Source organism: Micropterus dolomieu, linkage group LG01, assembly GCF_021292245.1.
Source record: "Micropterus dolomieu isolate WLL.071019.BEF.003 ecotype Adirondacks linkage group LG01, ASM2129224v1, whole genome shotgun sequence".
NCBI lineage: Eukaryota > Metazoa > Chordata > Actinopteri > Centrarchiformes > Centrarchidae > Micropterus > Micropterus dolomieu.
The window spans coordinates 47980950-47997179 of NC_060150.1; the positions used below are offsets into that span (position 1 = coordinate 47980950).

The 16230-nt window shown below is 41.0% G+C and overlaps 1 protein-coding gene across 1 annotated transcript in view; it reads left to right on the forward strand.

The window, feature by feature from the left end:
- Nucleotides 1-589: 589 nt before the first annotated feature.
- The window catches only part of LOC123985017 (NLR family CARD domain-containing protein 3-like), a 28991-nt gene continuing 13350 nt past the window's right edge, over nucleotides 590-16230 (forward strand). Inside the window, exon 1 of the mRNA XM_046072386.1 lies at nucleotides 590-714. Coding sequence (XP_045928342.1) covers nucleotides 590-714 — 125 coding nt within the window. The remainder of the gene's footprint in view (nucleotides 715-16230) is intronic.

The window sequence follows — 16230 nt, forward strand, 5'->3', positions numbered from 1 at the left end:
AAGTATTATTTTATGACATATATGAGTTGTTAATGGTTCACAAGATCATTTGGAAAGTGTAAAAAATTTTTATTTAACCCGTCTACCGTCCCTAAATGTAGAGGGGCCCCGAGTTCTTGGTTTCCAACTACTTAGTAGTTATGAATATTGCTAGTTGTATTGTATAAAATCAAATTAAGGTGGTGTCACTTTAAACCTTGATATCACTAAAATAATAACCACACCTTGGAATGAGAATAAGTACCCTCTAAGTTTTATAAAGAGGCCCCTCAAACAAGGCTTTTCATAGATTTAGTTTGGACAATAGAGTAACTCAGTTCACCCAAAACAAAAAAACAGCAGCTGCTTATTAGCACCTTTAACTTGAATCATCAGAGTGATTAATTACTGTGCACCTCACTCAAAATATAAGCCGGCAGAATATCCCAATGAAAAAAAATAATAATAAAGTGTTGCAGGCCTGTTTATGTTTCATAGTCCTTCACTCTAACTGGAGCAGAAACAGTCAATAGCCAGTACCTTTTTTGCGATGTGGTCCGACAGGGAAAAGTTACCAGTCCATGGGCCTTAGAAACGGGGCAGGAGAGCGATGGGGGTAGCCAAGAGTCCAGGGTTATCCAGCATTGCCAGAGGAACTCTGAGCGTTTCTGGTAGCTCAGAGCACTATCTGGGTTCCTTCTCTGGGTTCCCCAGTCTGACGCAGTCTATCCAACGGCACGTGTTGTGCTGAGTTAGCTCGCAGCAACCGGCACCTAACTAGCCACTCACTCGCTTAACGAGCGGCACTCTACCGCTTACGATGCAGCAGACCTCGGTTAGAGGCTGTCTTACTCTTCTTGTCATCTTGTAGATTATCTAGCTGATAAAACACAACTATTTCGGACAACTTTAAACATACACACCCCGAAAACTCCCACTCCGCTCGCTCGTTTCTCTTCCTGCTCACATCTGACCTCTCTCCTCTATCTACGCACGTCATCCAATCACAGTCTAACCTGTTTGTGACCACATTTACATACATTTCTGTTACCAAATGAAATAAAACACATATGGAATTTAACTTTTTTTTTAGGATTTTTAAACATTTTAACCCTTTGAATATTCTAACCATGACTTTGACATTTTAACCTACAATGAAGTGATTTATTTGTTTACTACAAAAACTAGTTATATACGTTCCAACCGGGCTACACCTACATATGCTAACTGCCTGTTTTTTGTTATTTTCCCGAGAAAGAATATAAACAATCTCAACATAACGTGTAAATCTACCAGTGGCAAAGCCAATGGCGTTTTTTAGACGTCTCGGCGGTCAAGTTAGCAACAATAAATCCATAAAACTAGTAATTAATGTTTTGAAACTGAACATTACTTGCGTAGGCAAACAAATAAAAATACTCAATACTGACTTTGTGTTTAACACAAGAAACAAGTGAAATTACGGTTTCTGGTCAAGCCGCCCATCTCAACCATGTCTCCTCCTTACCAGGGCCGTTAAATAAGAGAGTTACGACGACTTCTGTTGGAGCTTTGGAATGCGGAAGTAAGGGGAAGCCAATAGTTCCAAACACTGAATAGTTTCAGCGCTGAGCCCTGTTCAAATCTGACTCCCCATTTCCTTTTAACTTTCATACAGTGCAGCGAGCCAGCATATTGGTGCAATAATCCCACATGACATGTCGAGCAGACTGTGTCATGTGTGTCAGTGATAGGTTATGAATTGCTTCTATCTTTGTTTTACCACCTACAGCTTATCCTAGCTTATTTTAATTGATGGATATCTTATATATAAAGGAGAAGCCTAATACCGGCCAAATTTCCAGCCCTTGTGTGAGCCCCAGGGGGCATAAATAAGTTGGGCACTGTCGGGCTAAAATGCAGGGCTCTATCTCCATGGATGAGATCTTCCCTCTCCTCCAGATTACTTTCAGGGTGGTGTCACTGTAGGTGCACTTGAAGTAGTTGTTAATGGTGTTTCTGGAGCAGGTCATGTAGTCAGTCCTCTTCTGGCCAAGGTTCTGCTTAGTCATTTAAATGGGTTTGCCTGGAATACTGCTCTCCTCCTGCTCTCCACAGCCTTAGGAGTTCCTTCCAGAACATTGCCCAAATGTCTGCAAGGCCAGCCTTTTTCACTTCTCCTGCCATCCTGTACTGCTTCTTGAGGACTTGAATTCTGCCCTGAGACACAGGATTTGACTTGCTTGATGGTTTGGAGCATAGGCCAATGGTGCAGGCTCGTCTGACACTGCACCAAATTACTCCACTGCAATGTGTAGTATAGAAGAACTGCTGCCACTCGGCTTTCTTTGTTTATTGGGGCCACTGGATCCTTTGTTGGACCACTGGAGAACAGACAGGTGGTGCACTTCAGGCTTGCTGGCTCTGGAGGCTGATGGTGCTGGAAAGCTCTGTGCACTGCTTGCCAAAGGGGAAGCCAGGGCAGTAGGAATGGTATCACTTTGGGTGGACACTGTAAATATATTGCACTGTTTAATCCAGTAGGTGGCGGTAATGCCAACCGGTATAAAATGCCAAAGAAGAATAAGGCCCTAATCAGACAGAAAACGCTTTGCAGGTTTGAAAAGGCATGCACACAGCTTTGCCTTTTTTTTGGTTGAATTTAGAAAAGAGCAGTGTGCTGCATTTTTTTCATGTTAGTAGGCAACCACCTAATCAGCTGTCCTGTCACTCTAATCAAAGATTATAGCATCAGCGATCTGTAATCTTTGGTTTGCCATTAAGTAATAACTTATATTAGCAGAAACTTGATCACAACTCAAAGGTCTGTGTCTTTTGTTGCTAAAACATCTACTTAGAATAAAAAATAAACAAACCAAAATAGACAAAAAGAGGGTGCCTGCTCTGGCACTGTTTGAGTGTTGAGGAACTTCGTCTTAATGATGGTGGGTTTAGGACAAGTTGATGAATTTGTTGCAGTCTCCGGACAATCCAATCAACTGTAAACTTCAGTCAGCACAACTGAGGGCCCTTCTCTCTATTAATTTGATTTGAAAATTAAAAAATATGTGAATGATGTCGGGCACTTTCCTGCCCAGAGTTGAATTTTTTTCAACTCCATGCACTCAGAGTGCTCCTTTTGAAAAGGCAACGCGCAGCAGGTGGCCAAAATGCGAGGCGCCCAGGGCGCATTAACAGTGCACAGTCATTGTCAATAGAAGTGCCAGAAAGGTTAATGTTCTACAGACATAAACAAATATTTTCAGTATTTACTTTTTTCAGCATTGTTATGAAGCTATATGATGCATATACGGACTGAACTGTTTCATTGTAAAGCTATATAATTTTTTTTTTTTTCAGATTGAGTCACTGCAGTTTGACAGAGATCAGCTGTGCTTCTCTGGCCTCAGCTCTGAAGTCCAACCCCTCCCATCTGAGAGTGCTGCAGCTGAGTAACAACAACCTGCAGGATTCAGGAGTGAAGCTGCTGTGTGGTTTTCTGGAGAGTCCACTCTGTAGACTGGATACTCTGAGGTCAGTTCACTGACTCTCTGTTACTATTGTAGATTGGATATGTTTGATTAACAATGGTACCTAATTTATGTTACATAACATACATAACTAACATCCATAAAGTTATAAATGTGTCCACATTTTCATGTTTCTTGCACTAAGATTACTCTGCTGTCAAAATAGACTTGTGTTTCTTCAAGAAAGCCCCAAACGTATAACAACATGGACATCAGGATATGTCCTTTAACTCTCACATTAAACAACCTCCAGGGCCAACCTCCAACTACATAATATGCAACAAACAGGAACATTCTGTCTCAAAATTATGCAGAAAAACTAGCCCATACATGTGTTACTTCTAGGCTGGATTAGTGTAATTCTTTATTATCAAGCCGCTAGAATAAATCCAGAATGCTGCTGCATGTGTACTGACAAGAACCAGGAAAAGAGTTCTTATTTTTCCTGTTTTAGCTTCTCTGGACTGTCTCCCTGTAAAATCCAGAATAGAATTTAAAATCCTTCTGCTCACCTAGAAAGCTCCTAATGATCTGGCACCACCACATCTTAGCACATAGTACCTGATTACCTCACCACAGCACTGTGGCCCTGAATGCAGGATTAATTGTAGTTCTAGAATCTCCAAAAAAGTAGAAAGGGAGCCATCAAACCCTCTCTCCTTCTATCGTTTAATGTAACATACAGAGGGGTGAATGGATGGAATGGATATGAAGGTTATACTATCCAAACAAGGTTAAAAATCAAGGGCAACGAAGATACTAGAAGACGTTTCGTCCCTCATTCAAGGAACTACTACTGACTAGTAGGGAAACCCAGCTATTTACTATCTGTGGTGTCATTTCCCATTTCTTGTGGCTGTTGTAACGACAGTCCTTATGGTCGTTTGAGCCACCTGAGGCAAAGTCTGAACAACCATCACTGGCATCTTCACCAAAAGTGAACGTTTGTTAAGTTTCCTGGAAAGTGACAAAAAACAGCATTGTAAGTAGGGGATAAGTGGTGGCGTAGACCCCCTTGTCTGTTAAGCTACAGCTTCTCAACCCTGGTGTAAATGGCTTCCTTGACACCTCTTTCAAACCATCCATCCTCTCTGTCTAAAATGTGCACCTGGTGATTCTCAACCGAGTGTCCTTTATCCTTCAGATATAAGTAAACTGCTGAGTCTTGACCCGAGGAGTTAGCCATTCTGTGTTGAGCCATGCGTTTGAGTAAAGGTTGTTTAGTTTCCCCAATATACAGGTCTGCTCATTCCTCACTGCATTGGATTGAATACACTAGATTGCTTTTTTTGTGCTTGGGGGTGCGGTCTTTGGGGTGAACCAGTATCTGTCTTTATGTATTCTTGGGTTTAAAAAACACAGGGATATGGTGTTTGTTGAAAATCCTGAGTTTCTCTGATACTCCAGACACATATGGAACCACAATGTTGTTGTGTACCTTCTTTTCCTCATCCCCATCCTCATCCATTTGGGGTATCTACAGGCTGTAAATGCCCCCTTCAGGTGGTTCTGTTCCTTCTCTCTGGCTTGGGCACTTGTTTGTATGTTGTACGCTCTGTGGTGCAGGGTTCCGATGACCCCTAACTTATGCTCCAGTGGGTGGTGGGAATCAAAAAGTAAGTATTGGTCTCTGCGTGTGGGTCAAGCTTTTGTTGTGGACATCTTCTTGTGTGAACCTGATTTTACTGTCCACAGAGTTGATGTGTTCTGTGAAGGCTTGCACTTCCTGGCTTTTAATTTTGACCCAGGTGTCGTCCACATACCTGTACCAGTGGCTCGGTGCTGTTTCTCTGAAAGAGTTGAGGGCTTTGCTCTCCACTTCTTCCATGTCCACAGGTCCATGGCACAGCCATGCTTCGGTCTGTAGAATCATCCATTGTACTGGAAATTAGTGGTGTTTAGACAGAGGTTGAGTAATTTACAGATCTGGTCAGGGCTGAGACTAGTTCTATGGTCCAGGTTGTTGTCTTGTAGTAGCTGTTTCCTTACGGTTTCTGCAGCCTCCATGGTGGGGATGCAGATGAACAAAGAAGTCACATCATAGGACACAATGGTTTCAGCTGGATCCATTTTCAGTCCTCCTTAAGTCAATGGAGTTTTGGATGTGGTGGGGCTTGTTGCCAACCAAAGAGTCTAAGATGGTAGATATGTGTTTGGCAATGTTGTAGGTGACCGAGTTAATGCTGCTCCTTCTTTGTGTATCTTGGGTAGTCCATATATGCATGGAATGGCTTCTCCAGTATACGAACAGTAGTACTGTACGGGTGATGTTTTGTTCTTTCTGTAACTGTTTTAGACATTCTATGGCCTTTTTCGTATATTTGCTGGTTGGGTCTCGTCTCAGTGTCTCATATGTGTTTGTGTCCATTAGTAGTGTGTTGACCTTGTTCTGGTTGTCCGCTGTGTTAAGGGCCACCACAGACATCTTCCTTTGTCCGCAGGTAGGAAGGTGATGTTTTGATCCTTGCTCAGAGATGTCACAGCCTTCCTTTCTTGGATGGTGAGGTTGGAAGGGGGAGCCTTTGCATTAGAAAGGGCTGCAGATACCTTTAGTCTGAGCTGTTCTGCTTGTGTTTCTGTTAATTTGTTTATCCCAATGTCCGATTCTGTAGCTGTGATGAGGTCCACTATAGGTAGCTGCTGTGGTGTGATGGCAAAGTTTAATCATTTGGCCAGAACCTCTTGTACTGGTTGGGCGAGTTCCCTATCTGACAGGTTTTCACCCTTCTTTTATCTGTTTCATGCGTTGTGGGGTTGTTGTCCTTTCTCCTTAAAGAAAATTCTCCTGTTTTGTTTGTTTTGCTGGCTTGTGACTGTAGGTTTTGGAATTTCTGCGTCTGTCTTTCCTTGCGCTTGTTGTGCTGAGATGGCTGTGCTTTCTTGATGAAATCCATGACCTTTTCCAGTACTGTACTGGGCAGATGTGTGATTCTTTGTTCAGGGCTTCAACAGTGAAATTGATCTATTTGACTCGCTCATTCAGTAGCTGGTGTTGCGCTTTCTCCAGCTCTGTGCCCTTTCACTGTGGACCCTAAGTGTAGGCTGTTAGGTATAAGTTTGTGTTATCTGGATCTCAGGTTAAGCCGTGGTTGGTTTCTGTAGTCTGCAATTTTCCTGGCTATACTTTGTTACTCCCGTACCAATCTGAGGGTGTTCATCCCAAAATAATTAGCAGGATGTCTGTGAAGGTTCTCAGTCATCTAGGTCATTATCAAATAAAGATAGCAGAGTGTCCCTACTAGTCAGTCAGAGTCAAAGAAGTCTCTTGGATGAGGGACGAAACTTCTTCTAGTATCTTCAACCAAGTCCAGTTGTCCTTAATATTTTAACCTTCTTTGGATTCCATAGCTGACGCTTTTATCCAAAGCCACTTACAATTGCTATATCTGTCAGAGGTCGCACTGGAGCAACTAGGGCTTAGGTGTCTTGCTCAGGGACATATTAGTGGATATTGTATTATTCCAACCCAGTTCTCTGACATCAAATGCATGTGTCTTATCCATTGTTCCATTCCCACACCATAGTTTTTCTCCTCTTATTCCAGACTGGCCTGAGATCAGCAGCATGTTATTGATCTGTATTGACACAAATAGGTGTATAAATGTTGAGCTGGCATTTGGATGATGTCTGTAGAAGGCTGACATTATGATGATCCACAATAACACAATGACAAAGTCCCTCTACTCATATTAGGGAAAAGCTCATTGATTAGGACATAGTAATGTTGAGCTCCACATTTAAAACCTGAACACATCTGACTGGTTTAGAAATGGATTTTTATCTCCATCATTTATTCTTTATTCAGATTGAGGAGCTGCAGTTTGTCAGAGATCAGCTGTGCTTCTCTGGCCTCAGCTCTGAAGTCCAACCCCTCCCATCTGAGAGAGCTGGAGCTGAGTGACAACGAGCTGCAGGATTCAGGAGTGAAGCTGCTGTCTGAACTTGTGGAGAGTCCACACTGCAGACTGGAGACTCTGAGGTCAGTAGAGGGTTGGAGTCAGTCCATGCTGGTTTCAGCAGTATTGTACTAAACACAGTTAGTATCAAAGCAGAGATCCAGTATTTCCTGTAAACCTCCAACCTTCTCAGTGGCTGCTTTCCTCAGTGAAGCTGTGAGAGGAGAATGGTGACAGGCTTCAGGATTGGATAGAAAGACAGAGAGAGAAAGAACAGTCAGTGAAATAAAGCTGGATTCCAGCTGACAGCATCACAAGATGTATAGAGACAGTGGTCCTCATTCATCAAACTGTCATACCATCAAATCTGATCTCAAAGTGTTTGTTCTCTCATTTCAATACTAAAATACTGATCAGTACATCTTTGTCACAGCTCTGAGATCAGTCTGACTGAAGCCTGCAAATCAGTGGCTCTTATTTCAGAGAACCATCATTACATTTAGTAACCATGTGGTCTTTCTACAGACCAGAACCTCTGCTGAAGTCCAGTAAGAACAGCTGATGTTTAGCTGTTCAGTCTTTGTATGAACATGTAGGACCTTTAACATCATATATATATCTGTTTGTGTGTCTTTAGTTTGGTCCATATTTTTTTAGAACAGACTCCATATTTACAGATTTGTCCTGTAATATTTCCAAAGTAGCTGAAATCTTCAAATGTGACTGAGCGGCTGGTTTTTAACAGCAGTAAATCCATCATTACAGTGAGCAGTGAATATCTCTCTGTCTCTGCAGTCATGATGCGTTCAGGGACTCTCAGCACTTTATTTCCACTGTGGACTTGAGAGAAACCTGCAGAGTAAACTGAGCTGATGGCCAAAGTCTCTGCACGTCTCAGTGTGTTCACTCCAATACGTTAACATGAGAGCTGAAAGGAAGCTGGCTACGCTACACAGCCAGTCCCTGCTGGTCTGAACAGGACTGAAGTCCCTGCTGGTCTTTATACTGGATGTGCTGCATCACTGACTGACAGCTGATGAAGGGAGTCTCTGTAAACTCTGATTTATGACTTCTGCTCTCTGTCTTCTTCTCTCATCAGCTGCTGATCTCTGTCAGAGTGTGAGTGATCAGAAAGGTGGAGGTGTTGAGAGAGGATCTGCTGTGTCCTGATGATCCAGAGAGGTTGAAGCAGCAGCATCAGCTTGTGTGTGGAGAGGCTCTGACTGGGCCATGTTACTGGGAGGTAGAGTGGAGAGGAGAGCTTCATCCAGCAGTGACTGACAGAGGAATCCCAACAGTGCTGCAGTCTGAACTGCTCTGAGATCAGCTCCACTGTCAGACACAAAGTCAAGTCCACCATCATCCCTGTGTGTTCCTCTGGATGTGACAGAGTATCATCAGTGGATCTGGACTGCTCTGCTGCTGCTCTGTCCTTCTAAACAGTCTCTGCAGACACACTGAGACTCCTCCACTCCTTCTGCTGCACACTCAGACACCTCCTCCACCTGGACCTGAACCCAAAGTGCCTCTGCAGATTAGTTCTGTTTATGACAACATAACTGCAGATCACACAGATCACATTTTAATGGATTCTTCTGTTTTGCTTTCTGTTGCAGCTTCACCCTGTGGACTGAAGGTGAATTGCAGTTCATTAGGGCCCGAGCACGACCGTGCGAGGTCCCTATTAAATTTGTAAAGATTATATATATATATATGATATATATATATATATATATATATATATATATATATATATATATATTTTTTTCTTCTGCAAAGTAAGCTCCATTTTGGGGACCTGAGCATACTCAAAAACTCACCAAACTTGCACACATGTCAGAACTGGTGAAAAATGTCATATTTTATGGGTTTCGTGCATGGGCATGGCCAAATGACTCGCTAGCGTCAATTAATAGCATCAGTTTTCGTCAATGGGCGTGTCTGTGGCGTCGATGATTCGCCATGAAACAGGAAGTTGTTGTAACGTTAGTGTACATGCTCACATCTGCACCAAACTGTACATGTAGGATGAGAGTCCCGCCCTGAACACATGTACATGCTGACATTCACCCACAGTCATAGCGCCACCTACTGGCAACAGGAAGTGACTTTTATCGAAGCAGCCCCCGCCGCACATTTCACCTACGTGCATGAATTTTCTGTGGTACGTGTATCTTGTCCAGACGCACAAAAAAGCCTCTTGGAGCGATGCCCTAAAACCAACAGGCCATTTTGAATTTTACGTCAAATTTTGGATGATTTACACACTTCGTACTTTAACGAACTCCTCCTAGGGATTTAGTCCGACCGACTTCAAATTTGTGCTGTGCCTTCTAAAGGCATTGAAGATGAAAAGTTGTGTTATCTGTGAGTTTTCGTCAATGGGCGTGTCCGTGGCATGGCGTCAAAGATCAACTCTTCGCCATGACACAGGAAGTTGTTGTAACTTCAGTGTACATGCTCACATCTGAACCAAACTTTACGTGCTTGATAACTCTCCCACCCCGTAGACATCTACACACCAATACCGATTTATATTCATAGCGGCAAGTGCTATGTAGCTCCACATAGGGGACACAGGAAGTGACATATAACACCTTCATGCGGCGTTGGAACTGTGTAGCAAATTCACAGCCGCACCGGCAGAGCTCCAGAATATGCAACTCGGCCAGCTCACACCCGGACCCGCAACAAGTGCGAGGGCCCGCCCAACGCTGCTTGCAGCTTTAATTTCCACATTATATTTCGAACACATTTTGGAAGTTGATGTGAAAAATCAGCATCCAGTCTGCATGCATAAAGTTCTGCTTATTACCACCAACACCAGACTATTCTCTCAGTTTATTTGTTTATAACGGGCAGAAACAATGGGATAAAACCCGTAGAAAGTTTGGATTTAATAGAAGCTTCTTGACATCTACAAACTAAAACACGATTCTGACTCCAAACTTAAGTGTCATTGTTATTAGTGCAGGATTATATATCTGTTTACTTTTTTAAATACTCTGTTTACTAGTATATCCTAACAGATTGTATTGTTGCAGAAAACTGAACTAAAGAACTGCAAAGTCTGGTGATAATTATCTGTGGGTTTGTGGGACCTCTTTCACTTTCATGTTGTCATCTGATCCTTTGTTAATATAAAAATATTGATTAGAGTCGCTTTTAGCCTCTGAAATATCTCTGGATTTTGGTGAAAAGCCAGAGCCGTCTTAAACCTTGGTCACACACTGAACACCAGAACATTTTAATAACTTGTTATGTAATCTGTTTTTCTTTTGACATGAAATGAATAAGCAAAAAATAATATAAAACTACTAACTCCAAAGTCCAATATTACATCTGTGTTTTGCACTTTTTTATGAAGTGCTAGTTTTTAGGCTTCTACAATGAGCTTGATTAAATCCATGTGAGTGATTTCATGATACCGTTGGCTGATTAATTAATTCACAAAGAATTTTGTGCAGATCAATTTCTCTTGTTAGGGCTCAGCTCCAGGTGTTTCAAATGCCTCTTCACGACCTGCTGCCCTGTATTAGAAATACCACCAAAACCACCAAAGGTTTTTTAAGAAACAAACATTTTGAAATAAGCTTTAATAACAAAACCAAAACATTTCCATTTACCAAAACTTCCCCTTCCAGCAGCTCACTTGAGTAATGTAGAGATGATGGGTAGGGGTTCAGGTTGGGCTCAAGCTTAAGGTACTGTAAGGGGAAACACCAAGGACTTTGGGACCCAGGAGAGGTGAAAAGAAGCTGCAGGTTCAGTGAGCGTTACTTCCTGCGTCATTCCTGTATGAAAGTGCCACAGACCGTTGAGAAGAGGATCCACAGAAGCTTAAATGTGATGTCTGAAGAGTAAAACAGTTTCTCTTTCTCCTCCTCCTCCTCTGAGTGATGAAGACATTATTTCATTTTAATGTAAACTTGCCCGTCAGTGTAAAAGAGTAAAAGAGTTCAGATGAAATTATTTCTCTGAATTTTCCTGTCTTTCTACTAGAAGGAAAGACAGTTGGATGGAGAGATTTTTGTTGGACAGAGCCTTGTCTGAAGATCTTCCTCACAAGCTGTAACTCCCAACATCCTTTTTCATTTAGGAAGGGCAGCTCACATGAAGCCTGAGAGGCAAAATCCAGGGCAAAAAAAAAGTAATTTAAAGGCCTCAGGGTTTAACAGTGGACTGTGTGGGTTGATTAGATTTGGACTTAAATGGACTTCATTGAACTGACACCGTCACAAGGAAGAAATATTGTCTTGTCATGGTAGATATGTTCTCTAAATGGGTAGAGGCATTTCCAACATCTAAAAAGGACGCAGCAGCAGTTTGATAAGCCAGATCATTCCTCGCTGGGGAATGGGGATGCTTTAACATACAGTATGTCCAGAGGGGTCAGGACGTTAAGGGTTTCACCACATGTACCTTGGGCATGGGTGTCTTTCTATAGATGAGTGTCCCCTAGGGAACACTGAAAGACACCATGTTCCTCTGATATAGTACTACAACCCTGAAACTAAGATAAAAGCTGCATGAGCTGTTACACTGCAGCTCACTCGGATGATACTCTCTGATGCGTATGTGCCCCTGTGAGTTCCTTCTGCAGAAGACTTGAATAAAATAAAATAAAAGTGTTTGCCTGAGCTGTTTATTCAAACACACTTTTCCCACCACAAGACTTTAGTTTCTTTATATAATTGTATAACCTGCTAATATGGACAATTGGGACATCGCCTTTTCAGCCCTGAGCTGTGTCTGGAGATCTTCCTCACAAGTTGCAGCCCCAACAGCCCCTCCATTTAGCAGGTACTTGTACTTTACTTCCATGTTATGCTACGTTGTACATTTACTCCACTACGTTGGAAGTAATGTAATTTTAACTGCACTACATGTACCTGAAAGCTGTTAGCCTGCTAGTTGTTCTGCAGGTTCAGATTTTACAAACAAAAGATGAAACATCAAATAAAATATGAAGCATTTTTGGAGATTACACAACCCAAAAATATGTAAAGTATTTAACTGATCTCCACCACCTGAATCAGCTGCAGCCTTAAAATACAGCTTACATTTGCATCTTTCAGTACTCTTCTCTATAATACTTCTGCCACAATAAGTAAACAGAAAATATTAACTATCACTGCTACTACTAGTACTGCAGTAAGCTGCTGTTGCCACTTCCACCCTGATAATAGTTTGTGTGTCAGTGAATGAACGTGATTGTGGTTGTAATGTGATGTTTTGGACAGTAGGTGGCGCTGCTGTTTAAAGAAAGACGTTCAAACTGAGCTTGTGGAGCTTTTGTCTTCTTTCTTTATTAGTACTAATCATGTATTTGTATGTATGTATGCGGGTGTGACTGCTTTCATTTCCTCCCTGAGGTTTATCTCAATGATCTTCTTTTAGTGTGAGATTATGTTTCTGTAGACTTTAGTTTATTTATATAATTGTATAATCTGCTAATATTCTGGGTCAGACTGGGGAAACTTCACTCATCCTGATATTAACAACTCATCTAACTTGTACTGGTCATATGATGTAAATCTCCACAGTCTAACTTCTACACAGACTGATGTGTTTCAGATATGTTGCTGTAAATGAAGTCTGTTTATTGGATTTCTTCTGTAGATTTCCAGAGTTTTCTGTCTGACTGAGGAAGATTCAGGTGTTGCAGCTGTTGTTTGTCCTTCAGTAAGCTGTAGATGTTGATGCAGCAACAACAAGCCACACACAGCAGAGAACAAGGAAGATTGTCTGATATGTGATTTAACAACAGATGGAGAGCAGCTTTGTCTTCAGCTGGTAGTTTGAGGTACTTTACCCAAGTACATGCAATTTTATGCTGCTTTATACTTAAAGTAGGAAATATTGTACTTTTTACTGCACTACATTTATTTAACAGCTATAGTTACTAGTTACTTTACAGATTCCTATTTTAAACACAGAGTATTTGTGATATTTGTACTTAAGTGATTGATCTGAATACTTCCTCCACCAATATTTATTTCCCAGAAGAAGCTCCAAATTAAAGTTGGGTAAGATCTGATCAGTTCTGACTCCAGCTCTGATTCTGCTTGTTGATTCTGGTTCTGATCAAATCCTGAATCTGATTCTTCTCTTATTATTGGAGTCAGAAAATAAAGCAGAATGTGCTGTAAGCAGAAACCACCTTTATTTTCAGATTGACATTCAGGCTGCCAGAATAAGTCACTGATGATACCGATCTCTGCTGAATTTTAGGCCCATAAAGAGAAGTGAAGTTATGACAGTTTATAGATATATGGATATTGGTATTTGAATGAATATACAACTTATAATTTAAGTGTAAATTAAGTGTTATAAGCTAAAAGGTGCCCACAAGACACTACTTACATTACATGAAGAGACAAAACAAAAGGAGAGCAAGTAAACACATGGTGCTGCATCCATATAATTGAAACACTGTGTCATAAAACTTAAACACAAAAACATTAAAAACACAAAAAGAACAATATTAGTTATCTCGCTCACACATTCCTCTTTGTATGAAAACATGCACTGTAATCCACATCCTGTCATTTCAAAGAGACAGCGATATCCTGCACACATTCATTCAAAACTTTAAAATAATAAATAATAATATAATACATTTTATTTGATGGCACCTTTCATGGCACTCAAGGTCGCCTTACATTATAAAATACAACAAGCAGTAATAGTACAGCATCATAAAAACAGCATAAAAACAATAGGTAAATAAAATTTTAAATATCAACAGTCAAATTAGAGTCAGTGTTGTACATTATTAAGATGAGTTTTGAGAGCAGTTTTGAATTTTGTATGGATGGATAATCCTTTGTTGTACAGGGAGCTCATAAACACATCATGTTAACACATGGACGCACGCACACACCCACGCGTACACACACAGATAAACATACCTGGTTTCCTGTAAATGGGGAGGAGCAGCACTGAGAACAAGTAGGAACCTGAAGCTGAAAGATTTCTGTCAGTTCAGACTCCATTTTGGGTCAGCAGAAGGAGGAAAACTGAAGGCTGAGGCTGGGTGAGTGTTAATCCAACAATATAATTAATCAGTTTTCTCCCTGTGGACTGTAGAGGAAAGAAACGTTAGAGTGAACTCAACACTTTGTGTGTGTGTGTGTGTGGAATCTTTTTTTCTTTTGACATGAAATGAATCAGCGACCAATAATATAAAAGTACTAACTCTTTTTAGTGTCATTATTAGTGATTCAGATGATGTACATGTATATATTTGTTCTGATTTCTCTTATCGTGACGTAAACTTGAACAAGCAGCCAAAAAACGTCCTGCTCAGCTTCCAGACCGCAGTCTGAAGAGGAGATGTTAACTAGCACTAACTCCCTTCACTTTTCCAGCAGTTTAAAACAACAGACATATTTTAATTAATGGACACACTCTGACCTACATCATATTCATAACAGCAGCAAGGAGTGTGTTTTGCACCGGCTGAAATAAAAAAAAAGTAAGCAAGTAAATCGTGACTTTTGAACAGCTGTTTTTCTGTACATGTGTATAAGAGCAGTATTCATTATTTTTTAATAAAATATTATGTTAACGCCACTCTCTCCTAACGAGTGCAAGCATCAGTGAAAGTAGCGGCCGAAGTTTCTTTCTGTAAGTTTGACATTGCTGCGCTGCTTCAATAAATTAAATGTAGAATTCTTCGCGGTTGAAAGCTTTTTGCTTGTCGCACAGAGTCTACAATAGACGACAATGTTCATTGCATCTTAGACTGTGACACAATAATGGCAGTATACAGCTGTGGAAATAACGACTCTCTTCCTCGTTTCCTCAGCTTCAGTCATAGATTCACGTCACGGATGGTCACAGTAACGCAGCGTAGTAACTGTAATAATATTACTGTTTTAGAAAAGTAATTAGTTACACTACTACTTACTGGGAAAAGTAATAGCATTACAGCAAGGCGATACTGACGCTTTACTGCCCAACACTGCAGCTATGGTGTTTAATCAGTGACTCTCTTCCACACTCACTGCGCTTAAACACGCTGTCTGTCTTCTTTTCACTGCAGCTCTGCATCACGATGTAACATTATATATTTATTACTTTAAAAAGTAACAGTGACAGTAAAACCTTTATTCATACTGTGATGGTTAAATCCACAGTACAAATTGGACCCTGTTATAGCCTCATAAACATGGACAAAAAGAGGATCCATATGAGGATTATTATTAAGTATAGCGCGGTGGCTCAGGTTGAGAGAGAGCAGTGAAAGAGGTGTGTGAGTTGCTAACTATTAATAATGTTTTTAATGAACTTAAATTCAATTTACAAAGGAAAGTTTTCAATTCAGGTTTTTATTTCATGAAAAATTCCACAAAAAATAATTGTAGTTATTAAAGCTGCAAGCAGCGTTGGGCGGGCCCTCGCACTTGTAGCGCGTCCGCGCGTGAGCCGGCCGAGTTGCACATTCTGGAGCTCTGCCGGTGCGGCTGTGAATTTCCTACGCGTTTCCGACGCCGCATGAATGTGCTATATGTCACTTCCTGTGTCCCCTATGTGGAGCTACATAGCACTTGCCGCTATGAATATAAATCGGTATTGACGTGTAGATGTCTGCGGGGTGGGAGAGTTAACAAGCACGTAAAGTTTGTTTCAGATGTGAACATGTACACTGAACAATAATGTACCCAAACAATAAAATAAATTCCTTTTATATTTCCCTGGCTTGTTGTTTATGTGTACATACAGAGGAAGAATGTGAGAACAGCACACATTTCATCTTTACTGTGTGTTAGAGCATGGGAGAACAGTGGATACTTTTAATACAGCCCACACCCCTAATACTGTGTAACTATAACAAGTAG